General features: G+C 39.0%; 1 protein-coding gene across 2 annotated transcripts in view; it reads left to right on the top strand.

The window, feature by feature from the left end:
* The first annotated feature begins 13,325 nt into the window (after positions 1-13,325).
* Positions 13,326-20,661, top strand: part of Hao1 (hydroxyacid oxidase 1) — a 58,582-nt gene continuing 51,246 nt past the window's right edge. The window contains 2 exon segments of one of the 2 annotated variants that reach the window (NM_001107780.2): positions 13,326-13,476; positions 19,274-19,425. In NM_001107780.2, coding sequence (NP_001101250.1) covers positions 13,340-13,476; positions 19,274-19,425 — 289 coding nt within the window. In that variant the 5' untranslated portion in view covers positions 13,326-13,339. 2 annotated transcript variants of the gene reach the window in all.

Below are 20,661 nucleotides of genomic sequence, written 5' to 3'. Positions count from 1 at the left end.
TGCTGTCTTCAGCAATAGGTTTTATCATCAAGTTTTATAGAACATTCAACGGCCTTGGCAATAGTTTGTGCTGTTTGGGGATAGTTAGGAGAACTCCTTGACCAATGACTCAACAATATGAAATCCATTTTGAGCACTGGAGGTTTTACTTGGTGGTATCAGATGTCTAGTTGTGGCATCATCTCTGTTATTTGGAGACCCATTTAGACTCCTTTCATATGTTGACATATTTTAGGAAGCTTCTATAATATGATTGTTCCAACTGGTCATTAGTGTTAGTTGTCCTTCTCGTATCCCCTTTTGCACACTTTCTTCCATTCCCCTCCTTATTTAATTCTCCTAGATTCTCCACAGTCAAGATGACTTTTCCCCTTCGATCCATTCATTTACTTTAAAACTGCATAATTTCATCTTTTTAAAGAGCTGAATAATGTTCCATTGCATAAATGCATCATATATTCGTTACCCGTTCATCAGCTGATGGGCATCTAGGCTGTTTCCAATTTCTGTCTATCATGAATAGAGTAGCAGTGAACATGGATGAGAGAGTGTCTCTGCAGTAGTATGCAAACTTCTTTGGCTATGTGCCCAAGAGGTACAGATGGATCTTGAGATAGATTGATTTCTGGTTCCCTGAGGAACCACCACACTGACTTCTTTAGTGGCTGTTCAAATTTGTGCTCTCACAAATAATGAATAAGCATTCCCCTTGCTCTGTACCCTCACTAGCATGTGCTCTTATAAGATGAAATCTGAAAGTAGTTTCAGCTTGCGTTTCCCTACTGACTAAAGATATTGAAGTGTTCTTCAGTGTTTCTCAATGATTTGTGTTTCCTCTTTTGAGAACTCTGCTGATTTTCATTGGGTCATTTTGATATTCAGGTGTTATTTATTTTGTTGTTGTTTTTGTTTTTATTTCTTTATACATTTTTAGATAATAACCCTCTATCAGATGTATAACTGATACCTTTTCCAGTCTGTAGCCTTTTGATAAAAGCAGATGCTTTTTAGTTTCATGAGTTCCCATTTAATAATTATTGGTCCTAATACCTATGCTATTGTGTTTTGTTCAGGTTTTTCCCTGTGCCAACGAGTTTGAGACCATTCCCCCATTTTCTCTTCTATTAGATTCAGGGTATCTTTTAACCCATTTGGAATGGAAGTTTATTTGGGTGATAAATATGGATGCATTTCCATTTTTTTCTTTGTTTTACTTGCAGCTATCTTGACTTGAACCATTCAGTGCATTTCTTAGAGACTACTGTAGTAGGGTTACTGGGTTCTGGTGAAAGCATGTAAGTTTCGTTGTTCCTGCTTGTGCTTTTGTGCTGGGGTTAGAGGTACATTGTGGCATCTGGAGTTCTGATGTTTTGGGCGTTTCTTGGGTGTTAATGTCTGCTCTTGTCTCTGTTGGGTAAATGTTCAGTTCTTTTTGTTGCTGTTGTACTCTCTGGATCCTAGGCAAATGTGGTGACTGTGTAAGGAATGCTTCTGTTAGCTAGTGATGGCAGGAAGGAATGGAGATCAGATAGGTGAAAGGGTAGAGGGGCCTGTGGGAGAGGAAGAGGAATTGGCATTTATATTAAGAGGTGGAGTCCCCAGAGAATTGAGGTAGGGTTGGACAAGGGACTTTTGCAGGCAAGCTGCAGGCAGAATGTAATGTTTTATAATATTTTTTTGAGATTTACTGGAATGAGTAAAGTTGCTTGTGTATTTGTGTATGTGTGCATGTGAGTATACATGTATGTATATGTGTACAAATACATGTGTATTTGTAAGTATGGCAATGTCTGCATTTGCATGAGTGTAGGTTTGTGGGGTTTCATTAAATCCATAGATTTTTTTTGTAGCATGGCTATTTTCACAATATTAATCCTATTAATCCACAAATGTGGGAAGTCTTTTCATCTTCTGGAGTCTTCTGACGTTTTTCTTCAGAGCATTAATGTTTTCATTGTAGAGATTTTTTTATATGCTTGGTTAGGTTTTTTCCTGAGCATTTATTTATTTTTTGTGGTTACTGTGAGTTAGACTGTTTCCCCTATATCTTTTTCTAGATTATTTTTATTGGTGTATAATAAGAGTCCTTACTGATTTTTGCATGTTAATTTTGTACTCTATCACTTTGCTGAAAATATTTATCAGTTTTAAGAGTGTTTTTTTTTGTGGTTTCCTGTGGACAGAATCATATCATCCATCAATGAAGATGCTTTGACTTCTCCTTTTCCAGTCTGTATCACTTTTATTTCCTCCTATGTATTATTAATTAATCTAAGACTTCCAGCACTACATTGAATTAGAGTGGAGAGAATGTATGTCTGTTATCCCCATTTTCATGAGAGTGTTTTGATTTTTTCCCCTCTCCATATATATAATTTTGTTGTATGGTCCATCCATCCCCAGCCTTACCATGACTTTTATCATGAAAGAAAGTTGGCTTCTGTCAAAAGCTTTTTCATATTTGATGAAATTAGATTAGGCAATTTCTGTCCTTAAGTCTATTTATGTGAACAACACTGATTTCCAAATGTTGAACTTTTCCCAGGTGTCTTAAACAAGGCGAAGTTGTCATGAGTCACCAGGTCGATTGGTCCTTAATTTTCATTTCTGTTGTGTTTTAATCTAATGAAGTTATCAGGGTCTAGTTTCATGAAAAGAGTCCAGAAGCTTGTTTTTAATAAAAAATTTAAGTGGCATTTTTGTTTGTCCATTTTTAAAGATCTGGAAGAATTCTGCTGCATGCATCTGCTCCTGAGGCTTTGGGGGGTACTTTTAAATTGCTGCTTCAATTTCATCACTAGTTTTAAGTATGTATTTCATCATGGTTTAATTTTCTACATTATATGCATTTAGAAATTTTCTTAAGATTTTAAAAATATAGTTGGATAGAGGCTTTACAGTGTGCCCTTATATTCTGAATTTCATTGTTATTTTTGTAATGTCTCCTTTTAAAAGAATTATTAATTAGGCTCCTTTCCTTTTAGTTAATTTGGTTGAGAGTTTGTCTGTTTTATTTATTTTTCAAAGATCCAGATCTTCATTTCATGAATTCTTTGTATTATGTTTTTCATTTCTATGTTGTTAATTTTGGTCCTGAGTTTGATTATCTCTTTGGTTCTACTATTTTGGATTAGTTTTGCTTTTGTTTTTCTAAGGCATTTTGGTTCATCATGAGATAGTAATTTTAGGTTTTTGTTTGTTTTGTTTTGCTGTTTTTGTTTGTTCTGTTTTGTTGCTGACACTTAGTGCCACAAACTGTCCTTTTAGTATTGGCTTCTCTGTGTTCCATAGATTTTGGTATACGGTGTTTTATTTTCATTAAATTATAAGATTTTGTTTATCTACTCTTGATTTTTTGATGTGGTTGTCACTAAGTGGTGTGTAGTTAGTGGCTGTGAGTTTGGGTACCTCCTGTAGTTTCTACTATCATTGCTACTCAGCTTCATTCCATCATGGTTAAACAGAATGTAGGATGGTATTTCAGTTTTCCTGTGTTCATTGATAGTGCTTCGCATCTTAATATGTGATTCATTTTGGAGAAGATAGCATGGATTTGTGAGAAAGATATGCATTCTTCAGTGTTTGGGTGAAATGGTCCATTTGATTTATGATGCCATTTAACTCCAATGATTTTCTGTTGAATGTCTTTGTCTAGATTGCCTACTTGAGAGAGTGGGATACTAAAGTCACCAACTATGATTGTGTTGGGGCTAATACGTGGTTTTTAGATAGTATATCTTTCATGAAATTAAAATTATAGAAGTATATATTTTATGAAATTGTGTATACCTGTGTTTGGTGTGTTTGTGTTTAGAATTGGAATATCCTCCTGGTTATTGTTCCTTAATAAGTATGAAGTGACCTTCCTTATCCCTTCTGACAAATTTTGCATTGCTCTGTATTTTGTTAGACACTAGACTATTAATGTCTACTTTTTTCCTGATCCATATACTTGAGAGAACTTTTTACATCCCTTTACTCTAAGGTAGTGTCCATTATTATGGTGAAATCTGCTTCTTACAGGAAAAAAAATAGACCTTGATTTCTGGTCTAATCTGCTACTCAATTCATTCATTTCTTTCTCTCTCTCTCTCAATTCATTTCTACTGGGGGAATAGAGACTGTGATGGATAGTTCTGTGTCAGCCAGCTTGACACATGCTAAAGTCATCTGAGAGGAGGAAACCTCAATGAAGAACATGCCTCCAATAAGATCTGGCTGTAGGTACGCTTGTAGAGCCTTTCTTTAATTGGTGATTGATATGGAAGGGCCTGGCTCACTGTGGCTGGGGGCCACCACTGGGATGGTGATCCTAGGTTCATAAGAAAGCAAGCTAAGGAAATTAAGAAGACCACACCAATGTGCAGGACCCCTCTACTGCCTCTGCATTAGCTCCTGCCTCCACACTTCTTCCCTGGCTTGACTTCCTTCAGTGGTAAACAATTATGTGGAAGTGGATGACAAACAAACGGTTTTCTTTCCAAGCCGCTTTGGTCGTAGTGTTTTCTTGCAACATTAGAAACAAAAACTAAGGCAGAGAGCATTAATGTTGAGTTATTATTGAAATGTATGTGTATTAATTCCTGTCATCTTGTTGGTCTTATATTTTCTTGGGCATCATTTGTTTAACTGCCCTTGCAGTGTTTGTTTGTTCGCTGTGTCCTCTTTGTGTGTTTATTATTTTCTTCAGACTGAGCTACTCTATTATTCTTTGTAGAGTTGGCTTAGAAGTCATTAATTCTACTGATATGTTTTTATGATGGGTAGTTTTATTGCTCTTCAGTTGTAGTAGTTTGGTTGGGTATAATAACATGACTTGGTAGTTGTGGTTGTTCCAAACTTGGAATACATCTTTGGAGGTTCTTTTGGCCTTAAACGTTTCTGTCAAATAATCAGGTATTTTATGATAGTAACTCTTTTTATAAGAGTTGGCCTTTCTCTATTGCAGCTTTCAAGACTAATTCTTTTGTCTATGTTTTTAATGTTTTGATTATAGCACGTTGTGGAGAGTTTCTTTTTCTCAACTGTTCTCTTTCTTTAGTTTTTCTTAGGCCTCTTGTACCTGGATATATATCTATATTTATTTTCTAGGTCTTCTAAACTTTTTTTAATGATTTCATGGAAAATATTTTATGACTTTGGTTTGATATTATTCTGCTTTGTATGTGCTTATAATCCAAAGGTTAGGTCTTGTCGTTGTCTCTCAGAGTACTCTAATATATGTCTTCATATATTTCCAGTATATATTCATAAGATTAAAAAATTTTGTCCTGACTTTTACTGGGTAATCCATTTTCTCTACTTTGTCTTCTCTCCTTGATTCTCTGTTTTCTGCATTATCTGTTATGTTATTGATTGAGTCTTTCCACTGAAGTTTAGTTCAGATTACTTTTCTTTTTCATTTCCAGCATAATTTTAGTGCTTTCCTTCAATAAATCTATCTTTGTTGCAGGATGTTTTTATACACTATACTGACCTTCTTATTTCATTTGACTCTTCGATTTTCTTTTCTTGGAGTATATTTATGTCTTCTTTTTGTTTTCTGAACACAGTTATAATCACTTTTTAAAGCTCTTTCTCTGGACTGTCTTCAAGATAGTTTTCATTAGGGCTGTTACCATAACATCAGTGATTATGACTTGATCCTTCCATAGTTTTTTTTCCCCTGTGCTGGGACTTGCACATATTAAGTAGTTTGTTAGTTCTCTCTCTCTCTCTCTCTCTCTCTCTCTCTCTCTCTCTCTCTCTCTCTCTCTCTCTCTCTCTCTCTCCTGCCCTCACCTCTCTTGTTATGTTCAAGTTGCTTTTCTGTTTAGAGTAGAATTGTTTACAATGTTCAGGAAAGGACTCAAAGTAGGGTTGAGATATGAATTTCTTCTTTAGGGCCTTGTAGAAAGTTCCAGGTGGCATAGCTGGACCTAACAGGGGAATCTGCAGTCTTCTACTTGGTGCAGGAGGATCTTTGGGATTTTTTTTTCCTGAATCAAAATGCCCAGGAGTTGTGTGTGGGTCTGCTGTAGGAAGCCATCGTGGCCTAGTTCTTGGAGTGAGGCCCCTGGGTAGTGTGAGCAGAGTTAAGAAGGGAAGCCGGGGTTGGATACTTGGTTCAGGCGCTATTAACCACTTCACATGTGATATGGATCTTAGTCTTTTAACTGCTACTTACTGAGGATGTATAAGGAATAGGTTATCAATAGCCACATCTAATACTTAGAAGAGTACCAGTAGTGGTCAACACCTGCTGGAGAGCTGTCGGTACCCACACCTCTCCCTGTCACAGGACAGGTTTATGGAAGGAGACTCTATTCTGTGAGTCATGTTTAAGTGTGAGGTGCTTTCCTTTTAGATTCTTTTCGGTGGAGTTCTCCTTCCTGTCCAAATCCAGATGATTCACCTGAACAAATGAAGTTCTGATAGAAATGTACAGAGCATTTCCTGCTCTCAGAGAAGAGAGTTCAAAAAACCTTGCTGCTGAAGTTCTTTCAGCTCTGACTTCTAATCTCTCAACTCTGTGACCAGTGACACCTCCACTGTTAGTCCAGTCTACCTGTGGCCCCAAGAGCAACTCTGCTCTAAGAGTAATCTTTCTGCTTGATGTGCCTGTTACAGAAGGCATCCCTATCTGCCATCTACCTCCCATCTTCCTTCACCTGAGCAATGTCTTTAAATACAAGTAGCAGATACTGCCATGTAATTTTAGGGAGTTATGTGGACTAAAACGTGAGGAGTGTTTCTATACATAAGATGAAATGTTTTGTCTAAAATGTCTAAATGCCTAAAATTTACTTGTAAAAAAATAAGTGAACTCCTTTTCTATGCCTTCTGTCAGGAAGACTACAGTGTGTGGCTTGGAATGGCAGCACTATAGCTGTAGACATACTGTGTCACAGGCCTCTATGCTGGGGACTGTTCATGTCAGGCATGCAAAACAGCCACCTTTAGGACAAAGCTGCAGGCTCTTCCAAAGAAAGGAAAGAGGGATAGGAAAGGTATTGTCTTGGCAACTTTGTGCTCTAGCCCCACTTTAACAGTCACAAACACCAACAGTTTGTAGCCCAGAGTTGTTTGTGTGGATCAGAACCAGCTCAGTCCCAACCACCAGAGAGCCACAGTTCATTCTTTTCTTACGACTCAAAGGAAAGATCTGAGCAGATTTACTGAATCAAATGTTTGTTCCACTTTCATAACTAGTATGGTCCATGGCTGGGTGAAAACATGGGAGAATGCTGTGAGATCTGTGTGGGGTGGTTATTAAAGAGATACTCATTATACTCGTGCGTATATGTGGGTGAGGTCAGAAAAGGGGGCTTCAGATCCCTGGCGCTGGAGTTATAAGGCAATTGTGAGCTGTCCAATTTGGGTACTGGAAAATAAACTCAGGTCTTTGTAAGAGCAATAAGTGTTCTTCACGGCTAAGCCATCTCTCCAGTCCCATCTCTGGAGGATTATGAAAAATAAGACTAAAGAGCCCAACATATTGGCAATTACATAGCTTTATTTGAGCACATTAAAAATTTGAATTTCTGTGTGATAAAAAGCTTCTAAAGTCCTGAATTAGAAGTACCTGAACTAGCCTGATTAGAAAGCCTTTTACTGAAGACCTAGAGATGTAAAATACAATATTTTAAGCATATTTTACAATGTTTTTCTGAAGTGGCAAGAGAATTGGATATTCTTGTAAGTCAAAGCAGAAACTCCAGACTTAAAAGATCAAGGAACATCTGTCAGACAGGTAAAAAGCTGAATATTCTCACATGTATCTGCTGAGCCCCAAGAAGAAAGCATGCTGGGGTTCGCAGCCATACCAGTGAGGGGACAGCACAGAAAATCTCATTTGAAAATTGGAGACCAGAAGGACAATATCCATGGGGAAGGGAGTACATCGTGGATAATTGCCCATCTCACACACTGAATGATGTACAGTGGGAAAGAAAACAAAACAAAAGAAAAGGTACTAATAAGGTCTTGGGACATAGGCAGACAAGCCCACCCACTTAGGAATGCTGAGAGCAGGAAAATTAGTCTTCCCACGAGAAGAGCACACCAGCTGGCATATACAATGTCAAATAGTCAACCCTGAAAACACAAATGAAATTACTCAGAGTGAGCAGGGTGTATTTATGCATTTAGGAATATATATGTATTATATGTACATATATGTATTTGACAATAATCAGTGAGAAGAGAAGTCATGAATTTGAAAGAGAGCAAGGAGTTGATGAGGGGTTGGAGGAAAGAAAGGAAGGAAGAAATTTTATATAATTATTAATCTCAAAAATAAAGTGGATAATCTAAACACATTAAAAACACTCTACTAAGAGCAGTCATAACTCAGAAGTCAGATGTTGAGCTACAGGCTCTGTGCTGACCTACACATGGCCATTCGGAGTCTTCAGACCGACTCCCTGAGTAAGTTGGTGGCTTTTGCAAATTAACTTTTGGTGACATGTTCAGTTTTAGAATTTTGAGCTGCAAACTCTTACCTGTATATTTATAAATATATCATGACTCTGTGAAAACGTATCATCAAATAAGAGAGGAGGAAACCCAGCGGGGAATAACCACACTACTATCTACATCAACAGTAAAATTACTCAGTGTTTATCAGCACAGTGTAGAGCAAGCTGGAGTGAGCTGACCCTCTGCACCCTCCCTAGGAAACTGTCCGCCAAGTTCTGCTGCTCAGAGAATGAGAGAAAACTTTCTACAGAGGCCTGTCAACATTTACATAACCTTTAGCCTCAAATGAGAGTCAGCACCTCATAGGAGAGCAAAGCCCTCTTGTTAAAATTTTACCCTATGACCTTAACAAAAGGTGCAGAAAGGGTGCTACACAGATAGAGGCAAATTGCCTGTCTAAGACTTGGGTGTGACAGAAGATGGGGGCAGAAGGGAGAGAAAATTAAAAGGAAGAAAATTAGAAGAGAAGAGGAGAGTAAAGGAATAAGAGTATAAAGTAAAGGGAAAGCAGAAATCCGAGACATGGACAGAAATAAAGAAAAGACAGGAAAAGGAGTAAACTTGGGGGCAATAAGAAAAAGGGAGGGGATGGAGAGAAAGAGAATCATGAAGACTGGGAAAACATGAAGAGTGGGCTTCACAAGTTCTCTAATATGAATATTTAAACCTGACTGGAACAGCATTTAAGGTGTGAAAGCAAGTCAAGAATTTCACAAAGGGCTCGAAATTCCTGTACAAGATTCACATTTAGTTCCCAGCACCCGTGTCAAGTGCTGCTTACAACTGTTACCTCCAGCTCTATGAGATGGACCTTGCCTCTTCTTGTCTCTGTGGATACTGTCCTCACATGCATAAACTATCTCTCTCTCTCTCTCTCTCTCTCTCTCTCTCTCTCTCTCTTTAACACACACAATTAAAAATAAAAAATTCTTAATTAAGTTTAATGAAAATATACTTATACATGCATAACAGAAAATGCTCTATACTCAAAAAGCCTGTCAGTCAAGTATAAAAACATCTATTATGAAAAGGTTTCACAAAGATAGAGAATGAATGGCCATAATCCTATAAAAAGAAATGCCAATATAGTCATAGGGTAGTCATGAGTAGCTATGGAAACATACTTTATACCTGGAGAGGGCTGTCTTCTGCCATCTACAGCGCCTGGAGTTCTTGCTGACCTTTACAGCCAGAGAGTGGAAATAGAAATACTGAAGATGCCAAATGATACCAGCTGATGCCAAAGACGACAGAAATGACTGATTCGTCCCTTGAATCCTACCCGTAATTTCAATAAAGTGTTTCTTTAAAGGGCAAAAACAGGAAATCAGATAATCTTCCAACAAGAGTCTAAACTACATATTGGGTAAAAGCACCGAGAGGATGGAGTGTCCTTTAGCTCAGGCTTGTGTTTTACTGAGATTTAGGAGCAGGTAGTGTTCCTAGGACAGTCTTGTGGCTTGGGAACTATCAAAGGGGCTGGGAGATGTTGGGACAGTGTTATCGAAGGGTTTATTGTTCCACAAAGGAGGATGAGAAGTAAATTAATTTTATTAAGTCCAGTATTAAAAATAAAAATCTCCAAGCTCCTGTGTTTTGGCCACTGTGAGTAAGAGGATGTGAACATTTGCATGGGAATTATTCTGATTCCAGATTTGAGAGGAGGGTTGCTATAGCTGCACGCAAATGTATCCTCTAGCCATGTGAGTAAAAACTAAACATGTTTGGCCCAGTCTTTTCTTAAGGATCCTGTTGTACAGGCCTTCCATGGAAGTTTTACAAACTGTCTCTGGAGAAAAAATGCAATATTTAGACAGTGTGGTTTTCATGAATTAGCAAAGTCGGTTTGAAACCCCAACCCCTTTTATTCCAGCCACCAAGAGGTTAATTTATGAAATTATGTGAGGACCATATATGCATTTCAAAGTTTACTTTCAAGACATCACTCCAAAGCCACCAGTGGCCTCCAACACTACTGCAGGAGAATGAAGTTTGGTTGGTCAGTTGGTTTCAAAATTCAAGTCTCCTTTTTTATTCCATTTCTTGCCCAAACCCTAGCTCTCAAACAGTATTGTGAGTCACGGTCCCAGGCATGACTTGGTACAACCAGAGGCTGAGGTCAAAGATGCAGATGCTCATCTGGCATCCGGTTTTAGAGGATGATCAGCTCTTGGTCCAGAACCATACTTTGAAAAATCTCTGGCCCTGATTTCCCTTCTTTGGTATCATTAGGATTTTACCTGCTTAAAGTTTATAAAACAGTACTAAACTGCCTTACCACCCTGATTATGTAAGTTGCAAGGTACAAATAATAATTTTTAGCAGTTGTCGCAAAGGGTGGGCTGCGGAAAGGAAAGGTTCTTTAATTTGCAAGTTTGGAATCTTCTGAGCAGCAGCCAAGACGTTTGATCGACTTCCTTAATGATCCCGCTAATTGTCAAACTGGGGCAGTTAGGACTCCTTTGATCAACTTTCATAACGATTTTGCTAACTGTCAGACTAGGATGCCTGCTCATCAAAGCGACGCAGTTGGTACATTCTCACAGTAACTTTAGACTGAACAGTTTAAAGCTTTACAATGCTGTTTTTACTATTTGTGAGGGTTGTTGGAGACTGACCCCTTCAATCGCAGTTTTCATATGTTATTTATACTGATGTCTGAACCATTGGGAAACATTACAATAGTCCTATGTGTAACTCAGTATCAATCCAAGCAGTAAATCATTGATAAACCAAACAAATCCCCTTTGATGCAATCAAAACTCTTTTTCCAAAACAGTTTCAAGCTTATATTCATTTCTGTCTTTCTCGGTCCATTACCATGGACCCATTCTTCACGACTACTAACTAGTTGCTTTGTCAGGACTATCAAGGAGTAGTTTATCTCCCGCTGCTGTCAGTGATCATCAGTCTGGGGATTTTGCATGACTGTTGATTAGGCTCCATGTGCCTCCTGTGCTTTCAGGTTCAAACTAAGCTGTAGATCCCACAATGAAGTTATGCTAATACATTTTTCTCCTTGGACCCTTTCCCATCTATGAAATAAATTTAGAGATATTTTTACATAAATTTAGAGATATTTAGAGATTTTTAGAGTGTAAAATAGTTTGATTCTATACTGTATCCCATTCACTTAATGGAGCTTTGCAAAGCATGGGTTAAGACAGTTCTTCAAAGAGTCTGCCTATATAAAGATCATTTTTAGATGGCGATCCTCAAGAGAGTGTAGAAGATAACATGAACTAAGCAGGTTATTGACATGACCCGAGTGCAAAACAGAACAGTCTTTTAAAAGCCAAGGAATCTCATGCACTTTCTTGTATCTTCAAGATTCATGCTGATGTAATTGACATTAAGAAAGCATTTCTTTTTTTTTTAAGTCAATTCATAAAGTAGAAGAAGGGAATGGGGGAATATTTGCTTCATATCTGAAGCATTGCTTTCTCCTCACTGTAAGAGAATTGCTGCTACTAACACTTCAAAAGGAAAAGTCGTTTACTCTGGTCCATGGTTTCTTTGCCCCCATGCATTTGGGTAGGACACCACAAGGACAGATAACAGAGGGGAGTCAGTCATTTCTGGCAGGCAGGAAGTAGAGAGGAGAGGACAAATACTACAAGATATCAATCACCATGGGCCTTTCCTCCATGACTGACATCTTCTTATTAGACCCACCTCCAAAAATTTCTAGAACCTCCCATACAATCATCTGGAGGCCAGGCATTTAACATGCGAATTATGGTGGACATCTCATACTGAAAATCAACTCCTATTTTCACTAATGAGATTGCTTCACCCCAACTTAGTTTGGGTTTTGTCAAAATAGCACTGCCTGACCAGTGTTCAGTGGAGATCAGGAAGTGAGGCTAGAAGAGACGCCATATTCTGTCAGTCAGCACATGTTGTGGGCCCCTGGAGCCTGGAATACAAGACACAGACTGAAGAGAATTCTTACCTGAGTTGGAATTATTGTGGCTAATGCTTTACTCCCTTTAACTTCTTTGAGGACATCTTTTGCCAAGCACCCACTCATTCCATGGTACTTCGAGTACCACTTGGATTGGAAAGTGAGGCTTCAAGTTCAAGAGAGAAAGTTCTTTCAGGCTTATGCATTTGGAATTCAATGTTGAACATCTGTAGAGTAGCTCACAGTGTGGTCTACTGGGTTGAAATCCAGGCCTGGCTCGGGTCAACTCTATTGTTTCATAGCCATGCATTGCTCACCAAATATTCTCCAGCTATTCCAGGACAGAGAGGGATTCAAGACTACAAAGTCTTCCAGAATGGCACTGCCCTCAACCACACCAAGAACAATAAAAAAAATTAAACTTAGCTATAGTGCTTTCTGTACTAAAACCAAGTCCTTATGATTGTGTCAGATTTATATTATACAGAATTTCTGAGGTCACTGTATACTGATTTTACCCTATAACCTTTTGTGTTGTTTTTTTATGGTGTGTGCATTATAGAAGTATGAAAGGGAAATGAGGAGGAGGTTCCTTGTGTGTGTCAAAGCAAAATGCAAAGGGGTGGACTGTGGGAAGACCAGGTCTGATGGAGAAGTGAACCAAAGGGGCTTCAGGTCAGTCCCTTACCTTTTGATTCATTCCCCTGCTTTGTCAATTATACCAACCCTACCCTTTCTGCTACCATACCAGCTCTAATTCTGCATGCATTTGGTATATTTGGTGGCTAGCCTACAAATGAAATGTCAAAGTCTAGGCATACAATGTTTGCTCATTTGGTGTGAGCAAGAGAGAATTAAATATGAACTTTGGCAAAAGTCTATTAATAATTGACAAATAACGGAATTGTCCGGGCATAGACAGCAATCCATGAAAACCCTCCAGAGTATCTAAGGTTGCCATCCCCTGACACAATGTTGCCTCGGCTTGTCTGCATCAGTGACTATGAACAGCATGCCCGGACAGTGCTTCAGAAGTCAGTATATGATTATTACAAGTCTGGGGCAAATGACCAGGAGACTTTGGCTGATAATATCAGAGCATTTTCTAGGTAAGAAATTTGGATATTTAAGCATGTGGTCTTTTTTTAACCACACAAAGACATTGCATGAGGATGAAATGTAGTTTTATGTGACGGTATAAAAATAGTTGCCAGGATTTGTGCTTAATAGAGTGGAACATTTCCAGCATGTGAGAAATCTGATGTGTTAAATACTGGTGGATGGGTGGCAAAAGTGATCCATATATTGTCTTGAACTGTGGCAGTAATTAATTTAGCTATACATACAAATTGTCATGAATGCTGATGGCTCCATTTACTTTGCATTAGAGCAGGACAGAGAATGAGTGTGTTGATAGACTAGGACCGCTTCAAATGCAACATGGCCACCCTGTCCAGTTGAACTCAATGAGATTATTGCTGCCCATGTTGCCATCCTATTGGCTTTCTCCGTTATCATTCATTTTGCTTATGGGTTGCCCACACGTCTGCTTCAGATTGCAGGATGTCTGGGCAACATCTATCTTTCACCCTTGCTGCCTCACAGCTCCCATAAAGTGCTTCATCTCTCGTCCCACATTATTTTCCCCAGGCTTTCATAGCTCAGACACAAGACAGTAGGTGTCATAGTTTATGTTTTCTTTTTGTGTTAAAAAACAAAAAATAAGATAACTTTAAATGGGTCTCTCTCTCTCTCCCTCTCTCTCTCTTCCTAGCCAAGTAGCTGAGGGGGCTTTCCCACATCTCACCTCTTCCTGTGCCACTCCTCTTCCACTGTAGTCCTGAGTGATGGCAGTGGGGGCAGGGTTCCCTATTTATGATGATTCTTTAAAGGGAAAGGGACAGACAATATCCAGGGAGGAAATTTGCCTTCTTTCCTATTTCTTTTTTTGATCTGGAGCAAAACCACTCAGAATCTCCTTTTTGTTTCTGATTAGGAGAAATTAAATCATTTTAATCAAGGCAGTCTCTGGGTGGCAGCGGCCATGTTACACACAGGTTGATAGTGAAGCATACGGTGAAGGGTGAGATGTCTTGCCAACCTTTGAAGTAGTTGATCAGGCTTTCTCTGAATCCTTCCCGAACACACAAATGCTGGGGAAGTTGTAGATGGGGAGTTGGTTAGTAATGCAGGAGCTTAGCGTTCCTAACTTTACCAAATTATTATTATTATTATTATTATTATTATTATTATTATTATCATCATCATCATCATCATCATCATCATCATCATCATCATCATCATTAACTTCTTCAACATTTTCTGCTCTTGCAAATGTTCCTTCTTGGGGTTCCTGAGTGTTTTCCTTAAACATCTTAGCTCTACTTGGCTTTTATCGACAAAGACATTCCATGCCCTTGACTGATATATAGGGCTGGTGTCTGAGCACTGTTACTTGTGGTCACCAATCTCACTCCATGCAGTCTTCTCTACCCCTTTAGACAGCTCAGCTCACATGGTCTAACTTATTAACTTATTTCTAGTTCCATTAAATAACTCCACGTGATATCAACCCGGCCATTCACAGCAGGCTGGCCTGGGACTCACAGTCACCCTGCTAAGTCTGCTTCCTGACATATACAGGAATGTGCCAACATGCACGGTAATTGATTGACTTATACTTGGAACTGTTTCACGGACAAGATAACTACAAGCTCTGGACTCAACAGTGAAACAGATATAAAGTTCCTGCCAGCAGAAACTTGCCATTCAGTGACTACACATTGACTTAGTTCCCAGAATTTAATGGGTAGAGATGGTGTAAAATACCCACCCCCAAACAGCTACCACAAGAGAAGAAGAAAAGGACAGTAACACATACTGCCTTGCTGGCTTTGGAAATTCTAGAGTTTCTGAGGCATAGTAGACTTGGTGACCTCCAAGTTCTAACCGAGCAGAAAGAGTCTCATGGCTTCTGTGACTACTATAGTAAGTACTTCCAGTAGAATACCATCCAAAGTGTGGACTCATTCATCCCCATGACAGAATAATGCAACTGGGAAAGACAAGTGCTATGTCTTTCATGGAACTTGATGATTCTTTTGTTTCTTTAAAGAAATAAGGGGTGGGGAAAAAAAAGAAATAAAAAGGCATCGAGCAAAGTTCCTCAAAGGACAGCTGGTTCTTAGTATTTGTATTCCAACAAATGTCAGATGTGATCATCCCCCTGACATCTCAACTCCTTGCCTTGTGGTTCTCTGCATGTCCTGTAATCTCTTGATTTGTTCTATTGAGGTGGTCACATGTAAATAAGAGAATTTCTGCCGACTTTGGTAGCATTGGTTTGATAGCAGGAAGGAAGTCTCCCTGAGGCTTCTCATTCTGTTTCAAATAAAGGCTATACAATAATCAACTGAGAGGTAACAAAAGGTTAGGTTGTTTCAAAGGCATCTGTGAAGTTCATCTCCTTTTTCTTGGCCTGTACAGGGAGCCTCCTCTCCAGCACTGTCCATCAGCACTCAGATCTGACAACCATATTTTAGAGTTCTGGGAGCTTGGGCCACTTGTGTGACCCAGAAGCTAGCTGGAGATGTTTCTTGGTCTGACTCGGGACTAGCAATATCATAACCAGAAATAATACCATGAAAGGATGTATAAATTGAACCATCCAGAGGAAAATTCCCCATTGCAAATATGCTAGGATAAGGTAAAGATCAGAATGCTGGGCTGCTTCATTTTGAACGGCCTGACCAGACTAGAGTTAATTTAAAAAGTGTACTACACCATTTCTTCTACACACTGACATAAAGGCACCTTCTCGCCCAGCTTCATCACACATCAGGCTTTTCCTGACGGTTTCCTGACAGAAACTTTCTCTGCAGTTCTACTATTTAGCAGGATCATGACATCAGAAGGAGAAGCTGCCCCCTTTCTGCAGCATCTTGATTGACACTGACTAATGGGAGGTTTAAGGCCAACTCTCTGGATAAAAGCTATGCCAGCCTCAGTTGTTATTTGGGAAATATTACACACTAGTGGCATTTTTAGTATTACATAAACAGAACTGTCACAGCCTTTCTCTGCTGATCCATTAGCTAAGTGAGGAAGGAGCATTTTCAATCATTTGCTTTAAATCTGTGGAGGGAAAAGTTAAGATAAAGAAACTGGAACACTGTATGCTGGTGTTTTAGAAGTATGGAAAAGTGAATTCCGATGCTTCACCGTGGGGTAAGTGAGCATAAGGCTTCGCACTATCGAATTTGTGAATTCTTTCCAAGAGTGGTTATGTCCAAGGGAGCATGCGTCTCTCTCGAGGTTTTGATTAGTTAGAATTTAGGCCTTTATTCTATTCCAAGTGTAGGTTGAAACTCCTGTTATAGCTTCCTTTGTTCATTTTGGTCTTTTAAAAAGGTTTGTTACTCAAAGGTCCAGCTGTTCTTTCTGACTTCACAGTCTCTTCCTAAAGTAGACACCACGTGAATGCAACATAAGGTTATGATAAAGAGTTATTTGTTGTATAATTGGGGCAATAGCCATTTAAATGTGCGGTAGTTTTGGTTGTGTGGAGGTCAAAAATCTGTTGAAACTATCTGATAAAGTTATTGTTATTTGTAAAACATCAAAACCTGGAGAATGCTTCAAACGATGTACACTCTCCCGTTTCACTCATTTTATTTAATTTTGCCCAGAAACGTAGCAGTTGAAGAGCCTCTGTAATATTTGAAACAGAAAATGTATTTATGGAAAGTGTGAGCATGCGATTATTAAGGTGACTGCGCCACCAAGTGGATAAGTGTAAGGCTGTTGTTTATTGACAGAACAAGCCTTGGTTTGTAGATGGGTGACATTTATAAAGGTACCTTTTACATATGCACATGCACAAATGCATGTCCAGGAGCACGCACACACACACACACACACACACACACACACACACACACACACACAAAGTGTTCCATTGTTCTTTTAGTCATACATAAATATTAATATTAATGTCTTTTAAAGCTGATGTGTCTGTCTCCACTATTAAAATCTCTTCCTTTCATTCTAGCAACACTCTTAGAGATGATTTGTAATTAAAACCTCCCTCCAGGGCTTCTGCCTCTCCCTTCTCACTTTGGAGATCAAAGCAACGTGCTGTAAATTTCCAGGGTGAGGAACAGATTTCCAGGAACAGAACATGGAGTGTGATGGAAAATGACAGTTATGATGGCCAAAGAACAGCTCAGGGAGAAGCAAGCAAGCAAGCAAACAAACAAACAAACAAACAAACCAGCTTAGGAACCACGTGCTAAACTTATTTATCACCTCATTCAGGAATGAATTGTTTTAGTTTACTGTGTGACAAATGTTAGATTGCAGACTTCTATCAGGTCCTCAAGGTAGAACTGCTGCTTCTGATGCTCCTCCTTCTCCTCCTCCTCCCCCTCCCCCTACTCCCTTTCTCCTCCTCTTCTTCCTCATCCTCCTCCCATCCCACAGAGAAAAGAGATTTTATTCAATAAAGGGCTTTCTCCTCATTTCTCCAATATGAAGTCACTTTTTACTATATTTGCAAGAACAACCTCAACATCATTAGAAGTAGAGTTGAATCTAGAAAACCAACATCAGGACTGTTGGTTAGGCTTGTGTGTGGGTCTAAACAAGGTATTTCATAATGCCAAGTCTTAGTCTGCCCGCAGCGAGGAGACTACTTGCCATAAGCCAGTAGTACAAAATATATATTCTGCTTCTAGGAAAGAAAAATTAGCCTCCGGTAAGATACAATTTTGGATCACTGGCTTAATAACTTCTGCTCTGACTTTGAGGACTCACAGAAAAAATAATTTATAATAATTTTCAAGAATTAAAACTTTTAGTTTCTATGAACTATTCTGAGGAAAAGGCTTGACTAATAAAACAAGTAACCGAATGTTTAACTCTTCCCTTATGCTCATTGGTCAGCAGACACAGCATTTAGTAATAACTTTGAAAAATATAGTCATAATCTTAAAAGCAATTGCCTTGAGCTATTCTCTCTTACAGAAGGAAGATATATACCTTCTCCATTCTGAATGTAACCTCTAGGACTTAGTATATCGTCATCTAGATCTGGGGAAAGTGAAATAAAATCCACATTCACCCCAAAGCCTATAAGTGGATAGATGGTCATAGTGACTTTGTTTATCATCGATACAAAATGGAAATATCCTAAGTATTCCCCAGGAGTGGATCAGCACCTAAGGTTCCCTCCAGGAGGTAAAGTCTATCAGCCCAATGGTACAAACTGGTGGTAAGTGCACCAGCACGGAGGGCTGTCAAGGACCAGGTCAGGCTAGAAAGGCTGTCCACTGTATGAGTCCATCCTGTGATATTCTTTAAAAGCAGAAGTCTGAGGATGAAAGATACAGACCAATGCTTGTCAGAGGTTTGACCAACAGAAGTTGAGGTGGGGAGAAAATGTCACTATGTAAGGAAATCTAAAGGGTAACTCACTGTCTTAGATGTGGCTCTCTCTGCCAGCCCATGGCTGCCTGGTTTTGTCCTAGCTCTCAGAACTATGGGCAGACATAGATGCGTTCTCCTGTGTCAGTCTTACCTCACTAAAATTTATATGGGATTCCATTGCCATCTCCACTTTTATATTTCAAAACTGTAACAAATTCACAAGGAGTACAAGCAGCAATAAGATAAAATACCATATAATGTGATGTTCATTGTCTTGTGTACTAGCAAAGACTAAAATGCTCCCTTTTTCTTTAGCTTTAGGAAAAGGATTTGGCTTAATGAAAATTATTATTTTCTATTTTAAAATAAAATATGTTAAAGATTTGGTTACACCTTTGAAATTCTAAGATTATATATCTATTGATATATAACTTAATGTTATTTTATTATAACATAATTTAATATTATTTTATATTCCAGGTGGAAGCTCTATCCACGGATGCTGCGCAACGTTGCTGATATCGACCTGTCGACTTCTGTTTTAGGACAGAGAGTGAGCATGCCAATATGCGTTGGGGCTACGGCTATGCAGTGCATGGCTCATGTGGATGGGGAGCTGGCCACTGTTCGAGGTAGGAAAAGAGAGACAAATAAAATGCCCTTCCCATGATGCTTTCATTTTAAAAAATTACATTCCTTTGTTCTACCATCAACTTTCTATCCTGTGGTTCAGGGCAAGAGCCTCTCTATGTGCTTGGTTTTCCTCTGTGAATCAGGGCTCAAACCAGTAATTGTTGCCATCGGTTGCTGTGGGGGGAATCACAAAAATTATACGTATAAACGCCTGACACAGAGCAGTGCTCAGCTAACGTTTTTAATGAGTAGTAATATCGAGGTCTTTAAAAACAGAGATCTGAGAACTAGCTTGCCCAGGATCACAGATCTCCGGTGGCCTAGCTGGGGTTATTCCAAACTGAAGTGATTTGCATACTAGAAGAGCAAAGGCAGAGACCTAGTTGGTTCTGTTTTTTTCCTATGATATTGGAAGTTGATTCTGTTTTATGGGTGGATTCTTTTCCCAGTAGAACATTTCCTATTGCAAAGGAAGGAGCAAAGGAGAAAGGAAAAAGACTACAAAGTCATTTCTCTCCATGGCCAATAGATTAACTATCTAGTTCCCTAGCAACGTTGAATATGTGAAAGGCTATACATACACCTCTGCACATTCTACTTTACAGACTATGAAGTGTGGCTGAGGATCCTATTTGATATCTTTTGATGCCAAGCGGGCAAGAAATGAAGGGCCAAAAGAGCACGAACTCAATGCTATTTTAAAGCCTTTTAATTCTGAGAACTAAGAATCATGCAACTCTGCCTTCTTCATTGAAATGACTCCCACAGAACGCTGCCAAGAACATCAAAATTTTGCTTTGACACAAAAAGTTTGCGCGGCATGAGCATAGGTCAGAGGCTAGCAGCATCCTTAATGCTGGAGAGGCGCATGCTGCCTGAGTGCTCCCAGAGCCCAAGGGCTTAGTGTGGTAATCCAGAAACACACAGCTCCTGGGTTGGGGGTTGGGAGAGATGAGAGAGCAGACTAAATGAGTATAGAGGGGCAGGTCTATTTAAAGAAACTTCAGGCAACAAAAGTGGAGAGGTGGGCATGTGATTTTGTCGAGTGCAACAAAATTTTCATAAATACTAAAAGGAGATATTCCATAGGATATTGCAAGGTTTTTGAGGAATTGAAAAATAGTTGAGACAATAAGAGACTGCAAAGGGATAATGTTCACCTGGTGTCAATAACTGTAGAAGAAGAAAATGGTACAAAGAGAAAAGTAAGAAAATAACAAATTCATAAATGGAGA

This window comes from Rattus norvegicus, chromosome 3 (assembly GCF_021556685.1).
Source record: "Rattus norvegicus strain SHRSP/BbbUtx chromosome 3, alternate assembly SHRSP_T2T, whole genome shotgun sequence".
Taxonomy (NCBI): Eukaryota; Metazoa; Chordata; class Mammalia; order Rodentia; family Muridae; genus Rattus; species Rattus norvegicus.
Note: the sequence above shows the minus strand (reverse complement) of the source record. Positions and strands in the feature narration are given on the sequence as shown.